The sequence below is a fragment of the Chionomys nivalis genome, chromosome 8 (genome assembly GCF_950005125.1).
Source record: "Chionomys nivalis chromosome 8, mChiNiv1.1, whole genome shotgun sequence".
NCBI lineage: Eukaryota > Metazoa > Chordata > Mammalia > Rodentia > Cricetidae > Chionomys > Chionomys nivalis.
Genome location: NC_080093.1, coordinates 69,417,042 through 69,438,728, shown reverse-complemented (window position 1 = coordinate 69,438,728; position 21,687 = coordinate 69,417,042). Strand labels below are relative to the sequence as shown.

The window sequence follows — 21,687 nt, the reverse complement described above, 5'->3', positions numbered from 1 at the left end:
TACTCTTTGGCCAATAGCTTAAGCTATTTTTGGCTAACTCTTTTTTTGGTTTTTCGAGACAGGGTTTCTCTGTGGCTTTGGAGCCTGTCCTGGAACTAGCTCTGTAGACCAGGCTGGTCTCGAACTCACAGAGATCCGCCTGCCTCTGCCTCCCAAGTGCTGGGATTAAAGGCGTGCGCCACCATCGCCCGGCTTTTTGGCTAACTCTTATATTTTAAATTAACCCATTTTTATTAATCTGTGTATTGCCACATGGCTGTGGCTTACCAGATAAAGTTCCATCTGGCATCTGTCTCTGGCGGAGCTATAGAGCTTTTCTCTGACTCCACGTTCTCTTTCTCTCTCTCTCTCTCTCTCTCTCTCTCTCTATATATATATATATATATATATATATATATATATATATATATATGTAGATAGCCTGGCTATATTTGGTTAAGTCATTGGCCCAAAGCAGTTTCTTTAATAACCAATGAAAGCAACACATATACAGAAGGACTTCCCACACCAGCTGAGGACAACCAAGAACTTCTAATCCTCCTACCTCTTAACTCCTGAGTGATAGAATTAAAAGTTGCATAGCACATTCAGCTTTATTTGGTGCTGGGGATGGTTTAGGTATATTAATTAGGGTTTCTATTGATATCATAGATGAAACCAAAAAGCAAGTTAGTGAGGAAAGGGTTTATTTGGCTTACAGTTCAGGGATGAACTCAAGGAGGACTAGAACCTGGAGGCAGGAGTGATGCAGAGGCCATGGAAGGGTGCTACTTCCTGGCTGTCCTAGAACTCACTTTGTAGACCAGGCTGGCCTAGAACTCAGATCTCCCTGCGTGTATCATCTCAGTTGAACCACGTTCTTACTCAACAGATTCACCCAGTCCAGTTTCAGACTGTCCTTTCCAGGACTACATGTTCTTCGCTGACGCATCTTAGCTAAGCACAAACCCTATCCCTGAGCTGCATGGCCAGCACTCACTGATTCATTTCTGATTACTCCTATACCCACTCTCTGAAAGGGGATTTTCTAGTTCCTACAGATCCTGTGCACCATACATTATTCTTCTCCTGCCCCTGCTTTATCTATGTTCGCCGCCATTGCCTATAATTTGGCACTCATTGTAGCAACTGGGAAAGTTCCTTCATTACCAGCTCATACACAGAGAGATGTGTTGTGAAACTTTCACTGTGTAAAGGTGTGTTGCATTTGTTCAACTAGGCAAAGATGTGTTACATTGTTTATGTAAAGATGAGTTGCTGTTTCACCTTGCCTGCTTAAGGCACCTGATTGGTCTAATAGAAAGCTGAAAAGCCAGTAGCTAGGCAGTAGAGGGATAGGTGGGGCTGGTGGACAAAGAAAATAAGTAGAAGAACAGAAGAAAAGAGAGGAGAGAGACAAGAGAGAATGAGGAAGAAAGAAAGGGAGACATGGGAGCTGGCCAGCCAGGCAGTCACTAATCAGTCAGACATGGAGTAGGACATACAGAATGAAAGAAAGGTAAAAAGGCCCAAGGCAAAACGTAGATAAAGAGAAACAGGTTAAAGTAAGTTATAAGAGCTAGTGGGGCAAGCATAAGCTAAGGCCAAACATTCAAAATTAATATTAAGTCTTTGTGTCTTTATTTGGGAGCTGGACGTTGGACGCCATTTGTAGGTGGATTTTTTCGTCCTGCCTGCCAGCTCTCAAATAACCAACACAGAGACTTCATATTAATTATGAAAGTTTAGCCAATAGCTTAGGCTTGTTTCTTTTTCTTTTTCTTTTCTTTTTTTTTTTTTTTTTTTTTGGTTTTTCGAGACAGGGTTTCTCTGTGGTTTTGGAGCCTGTCCTGGAACTAGCTCTTGTAGACCAGGCTGGTCTCGAACTCACAGAGATCCGCCTGCCTCTGCCTCCCAAGTGCTGGGATTAAAGGCGTGCACCACCACCACCCGGCTGCTTAGGCTTGTTTCTAATTAGCTCTTATAACTTAAATTAACCAATATCTTTTCACCTATGTTCTTTTACATGATTCAGTTACCTTTCTTTACTTTGTAATGCCATGCTGCTTGCTTTGTGTCCTGGCATCTCCGCTCTCCTTCTTCCCAGTGTTCTCTCTGCCCTGAAAATCCTACCTTGCCATTGGCCATTTAGCTTTTTATTAAACCAATCACAGTACCATGCACACAATGTAAAGGAATATTCCACAGCAGGTTGTTATTATTATTTTGTAATCATTGTGACCAAATGCTTGACAGAAACGAGAGGATGAATTTATTTTGGCTCATAATTTCAGAGGGTTTGGTCCACAGTGACATGGCTTCATGCACTTGGACAGAACATTATGGAGGCAAGAACATGTAGAGGAGGAAGCTGCTCATTTCACATTAGACAGGATGGAGAAAGAGAGAGAAATAGGAAGGGGTCGGGAACAATATATCCTCAAGGACCTACCCACAGTGATCTACTTCTCCTGCTAGGTCCTGCCTTCTAAACTTCCCTGTAACAAGCTTGTTGAACTAGCTCCTATAACTTAGTTTAACCTGTTTCTCTTCGTCTGCATTTGCCTCGGGCTTTCTACCTTTCATTTCATTATGTCCTACTCCGTACCTGTCTGTCTGGTGATGGCTTGGCTTGCTGGTCCCAGCATTTCCCTACCGTTCTCCCTCATTCTTTCTTCTCTCTCTCTCCTCTTACTCATTCTTTCTGCACACCAACCCCACCTATTCCTCTACTGCCTAGCTATTGGCTGCTCAGTTTTTTATTAGACCAATCAAGTGCCTTAGCCAGGCAAAACAATACATCTTTACATCGTTAAACAAATGTAACCCATCTTTACATAGTTATATTCCACCGTACTTTCTAGAACAAAATGGCACTACTGGCTTTGGGCTAAGCATTTAACACTGAGCCTATAGGGGACAGTTCATACTCAAACCATAACTGTGGCTGGGCAGGAGGGAGATGAGGCGAGGATAGATTCTGTGTAGGGTGTATCTCATCCTGTTTACCACCTGTGCACACACATATCTGTGAATGGCTGTGGGAGCCTCTGTGGCAGATGCTCTGCTCGTGGTTACTTCACCAGTAGAGCATCTCTCTGTGTAGGAAGTAATGAAGGCAGTTTCCTAGCTGGCACAGTGAGTGGCAGATTATAGGCAATGGTGGCACTGACCATGAAAGTGTTTGACAGTGGTAGCCAGAAGGGAGAGATAGGCGCAGTGGCGCCCACAGTCTGTACACATCTGCATCTGTGCATGGACAGGCTCAGGTGGAAGGTCAGTTGGCGCAAAGTGTAGTCTGTCTCCAGGACGGAGTAAGCTCTCTGAGAGAAGTAGGGGCAAGGGCTAGGGGTGTGGTTTAGTGGTACAGTGCTTGCCTAGCATGCATGGGCCCCAGGATTCCATTGATAGTGCTGTTAAAAAATACAAAAATGAAATAAAAGGTAGTATTATAAGCTGGAGTCTCAGCGAGGGCAGAGGGCATTCTAGCTGGTGTGTTGGTGCACATCTTTAATCCCAGCACGTGGCAGGCAGAGGCAGGCAGATCACTGAGTTCAAGGCCAGCCTGGTCTACAGAGTAAGTTCCAGGACAGCCAGGGAGGGCCACATAGAAACCCTGTCTCAGAAACACACACACACACACACACACACATATCTTCTGAGCTTGGGTAGCCAAGAATCACTGAAGCAAGCAGGTCCTTGTGGCTTCAAGTCACTGCACAAGGTCTTGCCATATGTTCACGTGAGTACTCGCTTAAACAGGCTCTGTCAAGGGTAAAGTTTCCTCCTCTCAAACAAGGTTCCACTGTGTAGCCCAGGCTGGCTGTGAATGCATGGTGACTCCCCCTTCCTGCCTCCCATGCACTGCCACATCTGTCTTCATCGAGACTCTTGATGCTTGATCCTCCTTTCCTCTACTTTCATTTCTTACTCTGGCTTTTTGTAAAACAAGAGAGTTTGGGTCTCTTTAAGTTTGAGGCCAGTCTGGTCTTAATGGTGAGTCCCAGAATAGTCAGGACTTTTTTTTTTGATTTTCGAGACAGGGTTTCTCTGTAGCTTTTTGGTTCCTGTCCTGGAACTAGCTCTTCTAGACCAGGCTGGCCTCAAACTCACAGAGATCCTCCTGCCTCTGCCTCCCAAGTGCTGGGATTAAAGGCATGCGCCACCACTGCCCGGCAGTCAGGACTTTTATTAAGAGAGACTGTCTCAAAAATCCAAAAATAAAAAAGAAAGACAGAGAGAAAGAGAGAGAGAGAGAGAGAGAGAGAGAGGGGAGGGGAGGGGAGGGGAGGGGAGGGGAGGGGAGGGGAGGGGAGAGGAGAGGAGAGGAGAGGAGAGGAGAGGAGAGGAGAAAATTGTCTTTGTGGGTACAGTTTGGCTGAGACCAGCACAAGAGATTGTTCACACAGGGCGCTTATGTGGAAATTTTTATCCAGAGAAGCCCCATCTGGTGAAGCAGAAGCAGCAATTTTCTATTTAGGAATAAAAAAAGGCTGCAGCATGATAGAAAGACAGGGGAAATTCTAGTAGCACAGGAAAGAAAATGAGCCCTCACTCCTGAGTGAATGATGCGTCTCACTGAGATGCAAGAGTCCAACACAATTAACATCTGCTGTGAAAGCTGCCAACAGCAGAGAGACAGTGCTTCTTTTATACAGAGATGCCAATAGCAGAGAGACAGTGTTTCTTTTATATAGAGATGCGAACATCAGAGAGTCAGTGTTTCTTTTATATAGAGATGTTTCAGCCAGGTGTGATGGCACACACCTTTGACCCCAGCACTCAGAAGGCAGAGGCAGGATTGATCTCTGAGTTCAAGTCCAGCCTAGTCTTAATTTTTTTTTTTTTTTTTTTTTTTGCATATGGGTGTCTGTGCACCACCCAAATTCCTGCAGTGCTTTTGGGAGGCCAGATGAGGGTGTCAGATCCCCTAAGACTGGAGTTACATCTGTGAGCTGCTGTGTGGGTGCTGGGACAAACCCAGGTCCCCTCAAAGAACAACCAGCGCTCTTACTGCTGAGCCTTCTCTCTGGATCCCATCCCTGTCCCCACACACCCTGTCCCCACACACCTTAACCCGAGTTTTTACCCTGTCAGATGGTGATCCTATCCAGGGCACCTTGGGAATCAGCCTATGACCTTATACCCAAACAGACTAGTGGGAAAAGGCTTCTCAGCAACCTCTTCAAGTAACTTGGGTGCCCCCAAAATGGTTTAAGTGGCCATTCATGACCTTCCTATAAGAAGTCCGTGCCCCTACTTTCAAGGGCGCCTGGGTACCTTTCTATTTTATGTGAACTCCGACTCTGCTTCATACTGGCCCACACTGAGATTCTTTTTTAAGTTGATTTTGTTTGGTTTTGTTTTTTAATTATTTCTTCAGGCATAGAGGAACTGTTCTTTCCTGCCCCCTTGTGGGATCCAGGGATCAAACTTAGGTCAACAGACCTGTAAGTGCATGCCTCTGCCCCTGAAATTCCACTTCTGAGAGCACATCAAAAGAACTTACTGAGCATGGCAGCACATGCCTATAATCATGGCATTTCTGGAGGTTGAGACAGAAGAATCCTGAGTTCAAGGCCATCTTGGGATAAATAGGGAGACCCTGTGGGGAAGGGCAGGGGAGGAAGCTGGAAGGAGAACCTCAAAGGGACATTTGTAAGCCTGTGTCCTTAGCAGCATTCTATGAAATAGCCAAAGATGGTGGCATCAATAGCTGAATGTATAAACAAAATAAAAATGTACAGTGGAATATCCAGCTTAAAATAGAAGGTAGTTGCTGACACATACTGAACATGGATGAAGACTGTGGTATGAGATGAACGAAGCTAGTCACACAATGGTAAGTGCTATGGTACTCTACTCATAGGAGGCATCTACAGTAGTTCCTGTTGTTTTGAGACAGGGTTTCTCTGTGAAGCACTGGCTGACCTGGAACTCACTCTGTAGATCAGGCTAGCCTCACACTCAGAAATCCACCTGCTTCTGCCTCTGGAGTGCTGGGTTAAAGGCGTGTGACAGCACCTCCCAGGCTAGGAAATGAAATTGTTTTAGTAGATAAATATTTCAGTTGTGAAAGGAAAAAGTTGTGGGGAGTGGAGTGGATACCTATCGATGACAGAAACCTGACTACTGAACTATAAAATAATTAAGATGGTAAATTGTATATCGTGTATGATAATAAAGATGCTTTTTGAGCCTCTCTTTTCCTAGCTCACCATCCCACTTCCACCCTTTGGAATATCTTTTTCTTTCTTTTTTTTTTAAAAAAAATATTTATTTATTTATTATGTATACAATATTCTGTCTGTGTGTATGCCTGCAGGCCAGAGAGGGTACCAGATCCCATTACAGATGCTTGTGAGCCACCATGTGGTTGCTGGGAATTGAACTCAGGACCTTTGGAAGAGCAGGCAATGCTCTTAACCTCTGAGCCATCTCTCCAGCCCCCTTTTTTTCTTTCTTTTTTAACGTATTTATACAGTGTGTGTATTTGATGTTTGGGGAACAGTGCGTGTCTGGAAGCGAGAGGACTACTGTGAAGTTAGCTCTCTTTCTATCTTTGTGTGGGTTCTGGGGAATCGCATTCATGTCACCAAGCTTGTTCAGCAAGCCCTTGATCCTCTGAGCCATATTATAGCCAGCCCATTTTCCTTTCTGAATAAACTGTTCTCTATTACTAAAAATAAATAAAACCAGGGCCTTGTTGGAGGAGGTGTGTCACTGGGAGTGGGCTTTGAGATTTCAGGAGCCCCATCAGCTCAGTGTGTCCCATGCATGTGAATCATATGTGAACTCCGAGCTGCTCTAGGACTTTGCCTGCCTGCAGCCACGCTCCCTGCCATAATTGTGGACTAATGGTAAGCAAGCCCCCAATTTGTAGGACACATGGAGTTTGTTGAGCTCACTGATAGGCACTAGAGGAACGAGGAATGTTAAACATACAAGGTTATTCATTCAAAGTAAGGGACACATAACCCGTTACCTGCCCAGAAGGCTGGGAGCAATGTGGTAATAGCCTGGTGACCTTTGCACTATGTGTGGCAAGAGTCTACACCAGATCCCCAGACCCTTATCATAAGCTTTTCTCAGCCAATCTATAGATCCCATCTTTTTTTTTTTTTAAATATTTCTTATTGTTTATTTACTTTATTTTATGTGCACTGGTGTGAAGGTGTCAGATCCCCTGGAACTGGATCTTCAGACAGTTGTGAGCTGCCATGTGGGTGCTGGGAACTGAACCCCGGTCCTCTGGAAGAGCAGTCAGTGCTCTTAACCGCTAAGCCATCTCTCCAGCCCCTATAGATCTTTATGGAAGGTGTCATGTGTACTTTACAAAGAGTTTCTGCATAGACACATCTGATCTTTATTTAACTTACTTGATTCCACAAAAAGATTTGTGTGTGCTCTGTTGTGCATATGGGATTAAGTTAATTGTCACAGGAATGGTTACACTAAATTGTACTGTGCTTAAATATGCCTGAACTGTTCAGGGTCAGACTCCCCACGTCTGACCAACACCAGCTACTTGGCCTTGTGAAGCCAAGCTCGCCCCCATGGATTATTACTCTACTGTCTGTCTTGGTTGCAGAGACCCCCGCATCAATTCAACGCTTGTCTTGTTCATGGCATCTTTTCACAGTAACAGAACAGCAGCTGTCTTATTGCTGTGGTGAGCATCATGACCAAAGCAACTTGGGGAGGAGAGGGTTTTTTCAATTTATGCTCCTACATCATAGTTAATCATCAAAGGTCGAGACAGGAACTCAAACAGCAGGAATCTGGAAGCAAGAGCTGATGCAGAGGCCATGAAGGGATGCTGCTTGCTGGCTTGCTCCCCATGGCTTGCTCAGCCTGTTTTCTATAGAACCCAGGACCACCAGCCCAGGATGGCACCACCCACAATGGGCTGGGCCCTTCCCCATCAATCACTAATTGAGAAAATATCCTACAGGTTTGCCTACAGACTAATCTTATGGAGACATTTTCTCAGTTGAGGCTGCCTCCTTTCTGATGACTCCAGCTTGTGTCAAATTGATATAAAACTAGCTGGTCGGGTAACTAAGACATTTTTTATACCTAACCTACTGAATGCCATCGCTCAGACTCTAGAGCCGTGGTTCTCAACCTTCCCAATGCTGTGGCCCTTTAATACAGTTCCTCATGCTGTGGTGACCCCCAACCATGAAATTATTTTTGTTGCTACTTTATAACTGTAATTTTGCTACTGTTATGAATTGTAATTAAATATCTGGTATGCAGGACATCTGATATGCAACCCCCATAAAAGAGTCAACCCCCAGGAGGTTATGCCCTACAGGTTGAGAGTATAAATGATTGTGTGGCTGATTGGGAACAGTGTCCAACTCCCTTTTTTGGCCTGTGAAGGCACCAGACATAAATACAGGCATAAAATAAAGAAAAGTTTCAAAAATAAATGAAAGATGGGCATGGTGGCTCAGGTCTATAATTCCAGGACTTAGGAGGCTGAGGCAGGAGGATTGCCATGAGTTCAAGGATAGCCTGGGCTACAGTATAAGATGCTGTCTCAAAAATAAACAAGTAAGTCAGGCTTTGTTAGTGGATTTTTCTGAGCCTCCCGCCAGCTCTCAAATCACAACTTGGAGACTTCTTATTAATTATGAAAGCTTGGCCGGGCGGTGGTGGCGCATGCCTTTAATCCCAGCACTTGGGAGGCAGAGGCAGGCGGATCTCTGTGAGTTCGAGACCAGCCTGGTCTACAAGAGCTAGTTCCAGGACAGGCTCCAAAACCACAGAGAAACCCTGTCTCGAAAAACAAAAAACAAACAAACAAAAAAAAAATTATGAAAGCTTGGCCAATAGCTTAGGCTGGTTTCTAACTAGCTCTTATAACTTAACCCATTTTTATTTATTTACTTAATGTCTTATGGCTTTATTACCTTTACCCTGTACTGCCCGTGCTACTTCTTCTCAGTCCTAGCATCTCATCTCGACTCTACCCTTCTTCTTCCCAGAGTTCTCTCTGCCCTGAAAATCCTGCCTAGCCACTTGGGCATTCAGCTGTTTATTAAACCAATCCAAGTGATACATATTTGTTGTTATTTTGTTTTGTTTTTACTCTTTTGGGGGCCTGCCATCCACCTCCCATATAAATACACAGAGACTTATTCTTTTTTCTTTTTCTTTCTTTTTGAGAGAGGATTTCTCTGTGTTGCTTCCTGTCCTGGAACTAGCTCTTTTTTTTTTTTTTTTTTTTTTTTTTTTTTTTTTTTTGCTTCCGAGACAAGGTTTCTCTGTAGCTTTGGAGCCTGTCCTGGCACTCACAGAGATCCGCCTGCATCTGCCTGCCTCCCGAGTGTTGGGATTAAAGGCCACCTGGTGGAACTAGCTCTTGAGACTTATTATGAATGTCTGGCCTTAGTTGGCTTGTTTCTAGCCAGCTTTTGTAACTTAACTTATCCCCTTTCTTTTTTTTTTTTTTTTTGGTTTTTCGAGACAGGGTTTCTCTGTGGTTTTGGAGCCTGTCCTGGAACTAGCTCTTGTAGACCAGGCTGGTCTCGAACTCACAGAGATCCGCCTGCCTCTGCCTCCCAAGTGCTGGGATTAAAGGCGTGCGCCACCACCGCCCGGCACTTATCCCCTTTCTCATCTACATTTTGTCCTGGGCTTTTTACCTTTCTTAATTCTGTATATCTTCCTTTTCTTCTTACTCCGTGCCTGGCTGTGTGGCTGGTGTCTGGCCCCTAGCGTCCTCCTACCCTCCTTTTCTCTCTCCCTCTCTTCTCATTGCTGTACTTCTGAGCCTAGATTTCCCCTCCTGTTATTCCTTCTCTCTTCCTGGCAGCCCCACCTATCCCTCTCTCCTGCCTAGCTATTGGCCATTCAGCTCTTTATTAGACCAATCAGGTGTTTAGACAGGCAAAGTAGCACAGTTTTACAGAGTTAAACAAATGCAACATAAAAGGATGTAACATATCTTTGGATCATTAAACAAATGTTCCACAGCATAAACAAGTGTAATACTAATCTTAACTAATATTCCACAGCACATATTCACAGTGTACAAAAAGATTCCACAACAAGGCTTGATGGTGCAGGCCTAATCCTGTTACTCAGGAGGCAGAGGCAGGATGATCACTGTGAGTTCAAGGCCAGCCTGGTCTACAGGGTGTGGTGTTATTTTGTTTGAGCTCTAACAGATAAAGCTTGCCTGAAGATCAGAGGGTGGAGCTAGCCACTAGTTAACCATAGAGGTTTGGAGGTCTGTATAGACAGACAAGAAATGGTGTGGCTGGGTAGAGAGAGGAATGTAAGGTGGGAGGAGAGAAGCGCACAGCCTTTTTTTTTTTTTTTTTTTTGGTTCAGGAGTTAGCAAGGTAAGAGTTGGCTGTGGCTTGCTCCTTTGTCTCTCTGACCTTTCAGCATTTACCCAGATATCTTGCTCTGGGATTTTATTATTAAGACCAATTAGAACTCACGCAACAACAGACCGAGTTCCAGGCCAGCAGGGCTACTCAGAGAAACCCTGTCTCCAAGAAAACCTAAAAAGAAAAGGCAAGCAAACAAACTGCTAAGGCTTTATTCATAATAGCCAGAAAGTGGAAACAAACTAGACATCCCTCAACCAGAAAATGGATAAAGAAAATGCGGTATATTTACACAATTTACTCAGCTGCTTAAAAACAGACATCATGAAATTTGCAGCTAAATGGATGGAACTAGAAAAAAAGCATCCTGAGTGAGGTAACCCAGTCCCAGAAAGACAAACATGGTATATACTCATAAGTGGATGTTAGCTGTAAAGTAAAGGAAAACCATGCTACAGTCCACAAATCCAGAGAGGCAAGTAACAAGGAGGGCTCAAGGAGAGGGGAGACATGCATGAATCTCCCTGGAACGGGGAAATAGAATGGATTCCAAGTGTGGGTTGGGGGTGGGTGGGAATGGGAACAGGAGGGATCAGGTGCAGGGGAGGGATGAAGGGAGAGTATTGGGAGAGTCGGAACTGGGGGACATTAGGGGTCGAGGTAGAAACCTAGTGCAGTGGAAATCTCTGAAATCTATGAGGGTAACCCTAGTGCACACTCCTAGTAATGGGGGATATGGAGCCTGAACTAGCCATCTTCTGTAACCAGGCAAGGCCCCTAGTGGAGGGAGTGGGACACCAACCCAGCCACAAAACCTTCAACTTACAATTTGTCCTGCCTGCAAGATGTGCTGGGGTAAAGATGGCGCAGAACTGGTGGGAGTGGCTAACACTATAACTTGATAATAAGGGTCTGCGCCTAGTTTTATTGTAACTTGTTATGTCATGCTTGCTTGATATCCCTGGGAGATCTGATTTTTTTTCTGAAGGGAAATGGAGGAGTAGTGGATCTGGGAGAAAGGGAAGGTGTGTTTGCAAGGGGGAACTGGGAAGAGAGGAGGGAGGGGCAGCTGAGGTTAGGATGTAACATATAAGAGAAGAAAAATTAATTACCTTGAAACCAGTTAATTAAAATTAATTAACAACAAATAATTAAATGGTTATTATTTTTGACAAAAATTCAATGTTCAGTTTTACCAATAAAGACTTGGGAGACGAATGCTGGGGTGGAAACCTGCTAGCTCAGAGACAGAGAAAGCGCCCAGCTGACCTTCCTCCAACTCAATGTCTCTCCCTTCCACTTCCTGTGTGTCTCTCTCTCTGTCCTGACTCCCTCTTACTCTCTATGGTTTTTGTCTTGTTCACTTCCTGTCAACTTTATTTAATCTTATTTGCAATAAGCAGAAAGCTCTTGGGTTAAAGGTGTGCACTAGGGCTGAGCCACACCACAACTAGAAACAGGCTTTTCCAGGATATAATGCAATCTCAGTGTGATAAACTACCCTGCAGCAAATAGTGCCTTTAAAAAAGCATTAATACTGCCAAGGCTAGGACTGGGGCTCTAGTCAGCAGTTAAGAGCACTTTCCTGCTGTGCAGAGGGCCTGGCTTTACTTCCCAGCACCCATAGTGCTTCACAGCCATCTTTAGATCCAGTTCTAGGATGTGAAGCCTTCTTCAGGCCTCTGGACACTGGGCTTGCAAATAGCATACTCACATAATGCAGACAACATCCACACACATGAAATAAAAATAAACATTTAAAAATATTACTAAAGGAAGAAGTTAAATACAAAAGACAATCTTATGGTTGCGTTTGTGTGGCCAGTGGTGGTGCGTGCCAGTGGAACTTGCTGAAGGAGGAGCATCATCTCCAGTGTCCTGGCTTTCCTCACTGTCGCTGCCCTCTGAAACAGTGTTCCTATCCACTGGGAAGGAACATTCTCTGCTGACTCACGATTTCTAGCCTGAGTGTCTTTTATTTTCCTGTTCACTTCAGATTCAGCTTTAGGTGACTCCTCGCTCTGCAGTGGCTCCAGAGCGTCTGATACTGAGTGACTTCCAGACCACATTTCTAACTGTATGGGCTCTCCCTTCCAATGAGCTCTCCTCAGAGCTCTCCTCACCTGCTTCCATAGCTGCTGAAGCCGGTGGCAGGGCCGTGTCATTAACACCGAGAGCTCTGTAGCTATTTTCCTTGGCTTCCACGCCATCTCCTTTTAACAGGTGTTGTAATAGCTGCACAGACCCTGGCTCCTGAGATGGAGAGTCCCCTTCCACTGAGGGCACTTGTCCTACCAGTTGTCAAAGTGGCAGGCTTCTCTGTCCTTCAGCAGATCCTTTGTCCTATTTCAAGCCACGCATTGGGCACCATAACGTCATGTGTGTTGTGGGCACTGGTGTGGGTTCACGCGAGGCCATCAAAAGAAGGCTCGGAGACACTTTAAGAATGAATTTAGTTGCCGGGTGGTGGTGGCTCACGCCTTTAATCCCAGCACTTGGGAGGCAGAGGCAGGCGGATCTCTGTGAGTTCGAGACCAGCCTGGTCTACAAGAGCTAGTTCCAGGATAGACTCCAAAACCACAGAGAAACCCTGTCTCAAAAAACCAAAAAAAAGGCCGGGCGGTGGTGGCGCACGCCTTTAATCCCAGCACTTGGGAGGCAGAGGCAGGCGGATCTCTGTGAGTTCGAGACCAGCCTGGTCTACAGAGCTAGTTCCAGGACAGGCTCCACAGCCATAGAGAAACCCTGTCTCGAAAAAAAAAAAAAAAAAAAAAAGAATGAACTTAGAAAAAGAATGAACTTAGTCTTTTGTGGCTGCAGGGGAGTCCAGCCTCAATGGATTGAAGCATTTCCCTTTGCCCAGGGCATTTTTATTTTTCCCGTATTTCCAATTAAGCCAATTGATTTCCATATGCCCAAAACAGCCTGGATGAAGCTTCCAAAATTACAATGCCAAGTGCAAATTCTTGATTCATCAGGGAACACAAGTTTTCCAGACTTCTTGAACCATTTTTCTCATGGCTCTGGGGACTAAGAATTCTTTCATTGTACATTTGGGTGGGTGGATTATATGGTATGTGAGTATTTCAAGAAAAGTATTAGCTAGCCAGACTTAGCGGTGCTTATCTGTAATCCCTGCACTTGGAAAGCTAAGAAGGATTGCTGTGAATTTTCAGCCGTCCAGGGCCCTATGATGGCTGTTCTTGGTCGTCAGTTTGACTACATCTGGAACTAAACACTTGTAAAGGGTACTTTTTAATTAAGTCCTTTGAAGTGGGAAGACCCACCCCTTGGGGGCGGGGAGAGTTGAGAGGAGACAGGGTCTCTTTGTGTAGCCCTGGCTGTCCTGAAACTCTGTAGACCAGGCTGGCCTCAAACAGAGATCTGCCTGCTTCTCCTTCAGAGTGCTGGGATTAAAGGTGTGCCTCACCACTGTCCGGCAATAAACATACTTTTTAAAAGTAATTTTTCTTTTTCTTTTTCTTTTTTTTTTTTAAAGAACAAGAAAGGCACTCTACGATGGTTTCTTGCCTCCACATAAACCAACACACACACACTGATTTGGAACAGGGAATCCTAGGGAAGTTGGGGGCTTTGGCTAGGCGGGAAGAGCACATTCACAGGGCAGAATGCCAGTAAATGTCCATTTCTTCCCCACAGCAGTCCAGCTCCTAATAAAGGGTCTGCTGGTGCAGGCTCTGCAAGCATTAGGACTCTACTCCTTATCACGCATTCCTAAAGACTACCTGACCCCTACCAGGCTCCTCTTCAGAATAGAAAGGACGCTGAACCTGCTCCACCCAGCAACCCTTTGGTCTCCTGCAGTGGAGCCTCTACTGAACCTTCCTAGAGGCACACAGACAGTACTCTAGGAAGAAGTAAACTTAACACCAGCGAATGAATCTCTCTGCATCCACTTAGGCTCTAACCAGTCTGTCCAGAAACTGAACAAGTCCAAGGACGCACCAGCCCTAATCGTTAACCTTGTATATTCAGGGTCTCTGCCCTGCTTTTTCCCTCACTCCCAGAGCCTCAACTTCGAGGAACTCAAGAGAATGGAAATTTCTTAGCTTTCAATATTTACTGGCATAGGAACAAGAGGAAAAAAACAAACGGAAGGCTTTATAAAATGTGGAGAACTTCAGCTTCACTACTGTTGTCCAAATAGATCAAGAAACTTGACATAGTAGTTGACCATTGACTGGCCTTTGTAAAATTCGGTCGCCTAGTGCTCCAGCCGTACTGCCCTCAATTATAATGGCGGCGCTGTCCTAGTTTTAGCTTCTTGCCCCTAGATATCATGGCTGCCTGGCGGTTTCACGTAGCTTCGCCTAACCCCGGAAGACCAGCACCAGCGATTGGGCGGTGCCCAAGACACAGAGAAGAAGGCCTCCGACGGTTGGACAGATCTGCGTAAGGCTGGTTTTAAAGAAGCCGGAGGTGGGAGCTGTCGAAAACCCGGGATTCTAGGAAAGCTGCGGTGAGCGGCGCAGGGGAGGGGTGGGAATGGGGGGGACCCGGCAGGAGAAAGGGCAGAGAGGCGGGCGTTGAAGGAAACGCTTGAGCCATCTGGTCCCGAGCTCCCGAAAACGTGGGGCGGGGATCCAGGCAGGGCGGGGGCTTGGGGTGGGCTGTTACCGGGAGGCTGGACCTTCCGGGATTGGAGTGAATGGGTTGTCGGTTTGACAGGGTATACCCCGGCATCCGGGCTGAGTTCGTTGATGAGCTTGGGCCTCCCCCGAATGGAACTTTGTTAAGACGAAGCTCACAGTGGGAGGAGGCGAGTCGCGCGGCTTCTGATTGGAGACCCGCGCCGTAGGAGTCTTTCCACCGAGATCCAATTTAGGCGATCTGGTGGGAGGGAGGGCTGTCAGTATGTGGAGTAATTCTTCTGGAGCCCTTGTTTGGCGGGGCGAGGATCACCGAGGAATCTAGCGGAAACGGAACCTCCCAGGACCGGGATCCCAGCGGATCCCTGAGAACCCCGGGGAGGCTTCTACAGGGACAAAGGTCCCAGAAGGCTCGAGCCTTGGGAGAGCTGTGACCTCTACAATCCAGTCTAGGCAGGTGCCAGGCAGGGTCCGAGTGGTCAAGGCGGCTGCAGCGGGAGGACCCGGCTCCGAGCTGCCAGCTGGGGGCGCCCTTTCGAGAAAAGGCCCGTGGCCTACCGGGAGCCGCAGGCGGACCATGAAGGGCGGAGTCCCGGGGGAGGAGCTGGCCCTCACTCCCTACTCCCCTGTTCCCCCTTTACCCCAGGCCGGAGCCTGGGATCCCCCAGGGACTCCCTGGAACCACCGCTTTCCCCATGGACTTCCCTGGGGACTCCAGGTGAGAGCGCTCCCTGCCCGCCTGCCTGTCTTGAGCCTGGGACACGGGGATCCTGGCGGCTGTACCCGACCACTACAGAGCCAACAACTGGTTCGGGCAACTGTCTTCTACTTCTTTCATCCTCCAGCCCTTCTAGACAGTCAAACCTGTGCCGCCAGCCCCTAGCTCGAGCATTATGGGAAGCCAGGAGCCCAAAAAGACCGAGGCTGCAGCACTTGGGGACTCCTTCGCCCCTGGAAAAGGCCTCTCGGAGGGTCCTGGCCGTGGTGCTGGAAGATGTCATGGCTACAAACAGGGTGAGCCCTTTAACTGAAAGACGCCTCCCCCTTCCCAGTCCTCCACCCCCGCCCTGGCTCAGTACTAAACTCAGACCAGATCCCTTAAGCCAGCATTCAAAGCAGTCTCCTTAATGCAAGACTTCTGCATGGTTCTGGGGTGTGCCTGTCCTCCCCGCACCCTCCACTGAGCTGGAACCATATCCTACTAAGTATGAGAAACTTCTGGCTGCCCTGCCCCCCCGGGAAGCATGCTGGTTGTGTCTTTGGTTAGGCGACAGAGATGAGAAAAACGTCACTTCTTTTTCCATTTCTTCAGAGCCTGGGTTAGATTAGATGACTTACATTTCACACCTGTAGCTCCTGACTCTACTATCTCACTCCTAATTCAGACCAAATCACTTCTTTTAGGGATCTGAGTGAATTCTAGCTGAAATCTGTCTCCTCTGTGACTAGGGACACTGAGACACAGGAGCTCCTGTCTAGTTGGCCTCATTCCATTACTTTGGTTTTTGCTGTCGTTTTGTCTTACTGAGACAGAGTCTCTCCTTTTAGCCCAGGCTGACCTGGAACTCTCCATCTTTTTTGTGTTAGCCTCAGAAGTACTGGAATTATATAGGCATGAACCCAGCTTGGCTCCTTTTTAACAACTCTTCCTCTCTTAGGTCCCCCTGGCATACCAAGAGGACACCTCTAGCCGGATGCACCACAACAGTCATCCAGATTCTGTCTGCAGACAGTCACCAGCTTTACCACCCCAGCAGGTCAAGTGGCCCTTACAAGCCAGGTGAGTGTGGCAGGGAAGGGAATAAGCTGAGAACACAGCTGAGCCCACTGATCCCCCTACTTCTTCTCTAGGCCTCCTGACCCACTGCATTTGTGCCGAGAACCTTTAAGCCGCATCCACCAGTCCTCTCCCACCTTGAGGATGAGCTCACGGGCAGCCTCTGGCCCAGAAGAGAGCCCTTCACAGAAGGTGGACCAGGTCACCCAGCCCACCCTAGTGGTGGTACTGGAAGACATTGCTAACTCCAGACAACCAGTTGAGGTATAAGAAAGTATGGTGAAGATCTCTGGTTCCAACTAGGGCAAGCATGAGGCTGGGTGAGGTAAAGGCAGGGCAAAAGAATTTTTTAAAATAATTTATTTTTATTTTATGTACATTGGTGTTTTGCCTGCATGTACATCTGTATGAGGATATTGGAGCCCCTAGAACAGGAGTTAAACAGTTGTGAGCTGCCATGTGGGTGCTGGGAACTGAAGCTGGGTCCTCTGGAACTGCAGCAGTGCCTCAACCACTGAGCCATCTCTCCAGCCCGCTTCACCGCCCCCTCCTCCCATTCACTATGTAGACTTGGGTGGCCAAAAACTTGGTGTGTAGACCAGGCTGACCCAATTTATAGCCTGCCTCTACCTTGCAAGTATAGGGATAAAGGCTTGTGCCACCACCCCAATGACAACATTTTATGTGGTAGACACTACCTGCTTGGTTGTAGACAAAAGATTTTTTTTCTTCTACCCTTTATTCAGGTAGTGTCTATCACATAAAATGTTGTCATTGGGGTGAGCAGATAGCTGGGGAATGAGTTAGGCCATGGGGGAACAAAGATGGCTTCCTGCTTTTTCAAATCACCTCCCCTGTTTATATCCAGGGTTTGGCTGAAGATGGGCCCAGCTTCATTGTCCCAGCACAAAGGTGAGATGGCTGGAGAAGGGATTATCAAAGCTACCATGCAGACATCCAGAGCTGGGGACGTCAGGATTTACTTGTCTAATCCTTCCTTATAGCTCCTTCAGAAGTCTTAAGGGCCAGGGGAAACACTGGCCTAGGAGGGACCTGGACTTGGAAGCACCCCCAACTCTTACTTTGTCCCCTCACCCCAGAGCTGAGCCTATGACAAAAGTTCATCAGCCAATGCCTGCGCCCAGAGAACTAGACCCTCCATTCCAGCCGTCCACTCTGCCTGCGGACCCTCCAGAGAGCCCACTACCAGGTAAGGACTTGAATAGAGGAATAAGACTCAAAAGTCTGGAATAGGCAACATAAGCTTGAAACATCAGGGGAAGAACTATGGGTGGGACTTAACCCCTCCCAGGGCAGGGCAGGATGGACAAAAATGGGATTTGGACCTCAGGGACTTCAGAGGGTTTTTATTTTATTTTTCAGCACTGGGGATCAAATCCAGGGCTTAGGGCATGTTAAGCAATCCTACTTCTAGGACTTTAGGATCAGGTTCACTCCTCTAGAGACAGGTTAGTGTTTGGGGAAAGAGACTGAGGCTTGTGAGGTGGTGCTTAAATCACCTGAGGGTAAGGAATACCCACCTGTGACCCTCTCCTTTCCTCAGCCCCAGATCCTGCTCTGGAGGCCCCATTGACCCCACCACCGTCCAGCCTTTTACGCCCCCGTCTCAGTCCCTGGGGCTTGGCCCCTCTCTTCCGTTCCGTCCGATCCAAGCTTGAGAGCTTCGCTGACATCTTCCTCACGCCTAACAAAGCACCACAGCCTCCACCCCCATCACCTCCCATGAAATTGGAGTTGAAGATTGCTATCTCAGAGGCTGAGCAGTCCAGGGCTACTGAGAGAATTGCATCTGTCAGCCCCCGGCCCCCTATCCGTCAGTGGCGGACTCAGGACAGTGCCCCACCACCTGTCCCTAAATTATCTCTGGGCCGAAGCTACTCCTGCCCTGATCTGGGGCCCCCTGGCCCAGGTAGCTGTACCTGGCCTCCTGTTCCATCCCAGCCAAGCCAGTCCAGGCCCCGGAGACATACTGTGGGTTGTGGGGAGATGACCCGGACCCCACCGCCTCCTCGGCCCTGTCTCCGGAAAGAGGTCTTCCCTCTTGGAGGAGTGGGAGTCTCACCTTCTCTCACTACATCTTCCTCATCCACTGCATCCACTTCCTTCTTCTGCGAACCAGCAGAACCCAGGTAGTGCTCTTAATAAACCCTTCTGGAAGCCTTGGCCACAGCCTGAGCCCGGCCTCCTTTGCTCAGTAACCAGTGACAGAAGACGGGTGTATTGCTCTGTGTTTCCTTGTCCCTGACTGTTGACCATCTCTGCAGATTGGGTTCAACCAAGGGGAAGGAGTTAAAAGCCTCAAAGGACAAGGTGCTTTCTGACCCAGAGACCAAGGTAATGAATTAAGAGACGGGAACTAGCTGAGGCCTGAGCCCATGCCTTCCCTTCACCCTCTGCCCCATTTTTGCAGACCACGGGAAAGGTTTCTGGATTCAGAATACGGAGGACGCCTGTCCGACTACAACCAAACCTTACACCAATGGGGCTGCCTCGACCAGTCAGGTGAGAGGCTCAGAGGGCAGGGAGCTACCATGACCAAGTAGGTAACAGTTCGTATCCCTCAAGTACAGCCTTGGCTCCTCTCAAGGAGCGTAGTCCAGCCTGGAAGACTTAAGTTTAGCAAGGACGTGGCTTGTGCTTAGAACTTCCTCACGCGTTACTTCTGACTCTCACATGGCCCCAAACCCAAAATTCAGTCAGGCTTTCCCTGGACCTTCTCAGGACCTCCTTGCTCAGGGTTTCTCAGTGCCCTTTGCTTTTGCTTACAGATTGAACAAGAAGGAGTTTACTTTGGAAGAAATTTATACCAATAAGAATTATCAATCACCAACAGCCAGAAGGTGAGAAACTTGGAAGGTCTGAGGGCAGCAGAGGGCCGTTGGAACCAGGGAGCATGCTGGTAAACACCTCTTCTCCCTGCCCGGCCCAGGACCTTTGAGACCATCTTCGAGGAGCCGCGGGAGCGCAATGGGACTCTGATTTTTACCAGTTCTAGGAAACTCCGACGGGCTGTAGAATTTCGGGACAGTAGCCTTCCTCGATCCCGTCGACCATCACGAGGGGCCCGCACTGCAGCTGGCAGAACCCTTACTCCTAACCTGGCACCCAGCCAGGACGTGGGACATCTGCTGCAAGAACGGCTGAAGGAGCTAGATGCCTTGCTCCTAGAGGAGGAGAGAGACTGAGAGCAGCCCTGTCAGTTCTAGGAGCTCTCACTGTTTGTCCATCCGTCCTTCAGGGAGGGGGGAAATCTCTGGGTCGATTGTATTTTTTTTCTCTATATTTCTATAAAGTTTTCAATATGTTTCCGATTCCTTTGTGTCTTCAACAGAGTTTGAGACCAACTAGTTACACTGCTTCTATGTTGGTCACCAAAGGAGTAGAAAAAGGGGACAGACAGTGCCAGAGAAGAAAAAAGGGGTTGCAGACAAGTGGGTAGAGTGGTCCCTAGAGATTCCCCACCCCACTCTCGTCCCCGGCAGTACTAGGGGATCAAATCTAGACACACTATCTCTCCAGCCCACAGATAACGCTCTCGAGAACATTTTTATGGGGGGATATTTATGAAGGAAAAACAGAAACGCCACTATACACTCACTACTCATATACATCCTAGAAATTTAAAGACTTTGGAATAGACGAAGGCCTTGATCAAGATGGTCTTGAATTCCTTCCAAACGCTGTAATCACCCACCTAGAACAACCTACCATTGATACTTGTCCGGTACAAGTCCTATTAGGGAATTTATCAACGAGAACACCAGGTGAGTTTGTCAGGGAAACGTCCACATTACAGTAAGAGCCAGGGCCAGTGGCCAGCTAGGCTGATAAAAGGCGCTTAGCACATACACCTAGAAACCAGAAATCAGTCCCCAGAACCCACAAGAAAGTTGAAGCCTCCACAAAGTTGTCCTCGGGCCTCGGCGTGCATATCATGGCACTCACACTACTACATACATCAGGTCCACCGCCACACAATAACGATACATTGAAAAACCAAAATCCAAAAAACCAGAAATCAGAGTCACATAACAGAAAGGCTTCGGACAGTGGCCAGGGCCCTCGCTCTGGAGCCAGAATCCAGTCTGTTCGTACAGATCCCCTTAATAAAATGGAGCAAATAGCAAATATTTACCTCGAACACGATTACCAAGTGAATTAAGGCGAAAGAGTACTCCGCACACGAGTGCAAAGTGCTTTTTATTGCTGAGCGCTAGAAGGGGAGGCTGCCGCTCGACGCCCGCAGAACAGGAGCTCGGTCTCCGCCCCGCTGATGACGCTCGCTCGCCGAGCCTCCCCGTACGGAGGCGACGCGGCGGAGCGAGCCGCCCTAAGACCGCAGGCGGGGCTTCCGCCCTGCGCCTGCGTGAAACGCCAACAGGCGGACAGGCATAAGTCCCGACCCGTCAGAGAACGCCCCCCGGCGGCCGGCGGCCCGCCCACGCCAGGCCCCGCCCCCCGGAGCCGCCAGGAGGCGGCCAATGAGCAGAGAGCAGGAAGAGGCGGGGGGCCCAAAGGGCCGCTCCAAACACCTACTTCGGACCAGCCGAGTCACAAGACATGGGGGGCGGGGCCAATCGGACCGTCCAATCCGAGGCCTGATGGCGGTTACATCCGGCACTCCCGCGACTCTGGCTCCGCCCTTCGCGTTGACGTCTACTTGCCAACCTATAAACGCCTGAGCCGCGGAGGGAGGAGGAAGGAGGCGGAGAGTGGGAGGAGGCGGAGAGAGGAAGGAGGCGTTGGCTGAGGAGGAAGAGGGAGGAGGGGCAGGGAAGTTCTGGCGGAGCGGAGGCCGGAGACTCCCGAGGAGACAACGGGAGGCTACGGCGGAGTTCCTCGCTGCTCGGCGGACTCTCCGGATCCTTCTGGACACAAGGCAGTCGGAGACGGAGGAAAGGAGGAAGCGGCTTTTATGTCGGAGGACAGTCAGAGGCGCTCTATCCGTCAC

General features: G+C 48.1%; 3 protein-coding genes across 5 annotated transcripts in view; 1 reads left to right on the top strand and 2 right to left on the bottom strand.

Moving 5' to 3' along the window:
- Positions 1 to 21,003, bottom strand: part of LOC130879291 (zinc finger protein 764-like) — a 69,534-nt gene extending 48,531 nt beyond the window's left edge. The window contains exon 1 of the mRNA XM_057777604.1: positions 20,872 to 21,003. The gene's annotated coding sequence lies outside the window, so the exon portion shown is untranslated. The remainder of the gene's footprint in view (positions 1 to 20,871) is intronic.
- Positions 1 to 21,440, bottom strand: part of LOC130879290 (zinc finger protein 689) — a 30,796-nt gene extending 9,356 nt beyond the window's left edge. The window contains exons 1-2 of the mRNA XM_057777601.1: positions 21,273 to 21,440; positions 20,872 to 21,098 (exon numbers count right to left, since the gene is read on the bottom strand). Of these exons, the coding sequence (XP_057633584.1) occupies positions 20,872 to 21,098; positions 21,273 to 21,298 (253 nt within the window). The 5' untranslated portion in view covers positions 21,299 to 21,440. The remainder of the gene's footprint in view (positions 1 to 20,871; positions 21,099 to 21,272) is intronic.
- Positions 14,695 to 20,020, top strand: Prr14 (proline rich 14). 3 transcript variants are annotated; one of them, XM_057777598.1, is made up of 12 exons: positions 14,695 to 14,808; positions 15,585 to 15,656; positions 15,784 to 15,952; positions 16,597 to 16,718; positions 16,790 to 16,979; positions 17,584 to 17,627; positions 17,720 to 17,925; positions 18,280 to 18,865; positions 19,001 to 19,070; positions 19,147 to 19,238; positions 19,505 to 19,576; positions 19,666 to 20,017. In XM_057777598.1, the coding sequence occupies exons 2-12, from the start codon at positions 15,634 to 15,636 to the stop codon at positions 19,919 to 19,921; spliced, it is 1,830 nt and encodes a 609-aa protein (XP_057633581.1). In that variant the 5' UTR covers positions 14,695 to 14,808; positions 15,585 to 15,633; the 3' UTR covers positions 19,922 to 20,017. The 3 variants fall into 3 exon arrangements, with proteins under 3 accessions (XP_057633581.1, XP_057633582.1, XP_057633583.1); XM_057777599.1 differs by lacking the exon at positions 14,695 to 14,808 and having other exon boundaries at positions 15,048 to 15,656; positions 19,726 to 20,020; XM_057777600.1 differs by lacking the exon at positions 14,695 to 14,808 and having other exon boundaries at positions 15,050 to 15,656; positions 17,816 to 17,925; positions 19,666 to 20,016.
- Positions 21,441 to 21,687: the final 247 nt, after the last annotated feature.

Coding starts and splice junctions, on each gene's coding strand:
- Prr14 (XM_057777598.1), top strand. CDS start 15,634: ATGGACTTCCCTGGGGACTCCAG. Junction 15,953..16,596: donor ATGTCATGGCTACAAACAGG/GTGAGCCCTTTA, acceptor TTCCTCTCTTAG/GTCCCCCTGGCATACCAAGA. Junction 19,239..19,504: donor GGGCTGCCTCGACCAGTCAG/GTGAGAGGCTCA, acceptor TTTTGCTTACAG/ATTGAACAAGAAGGAGTTTA.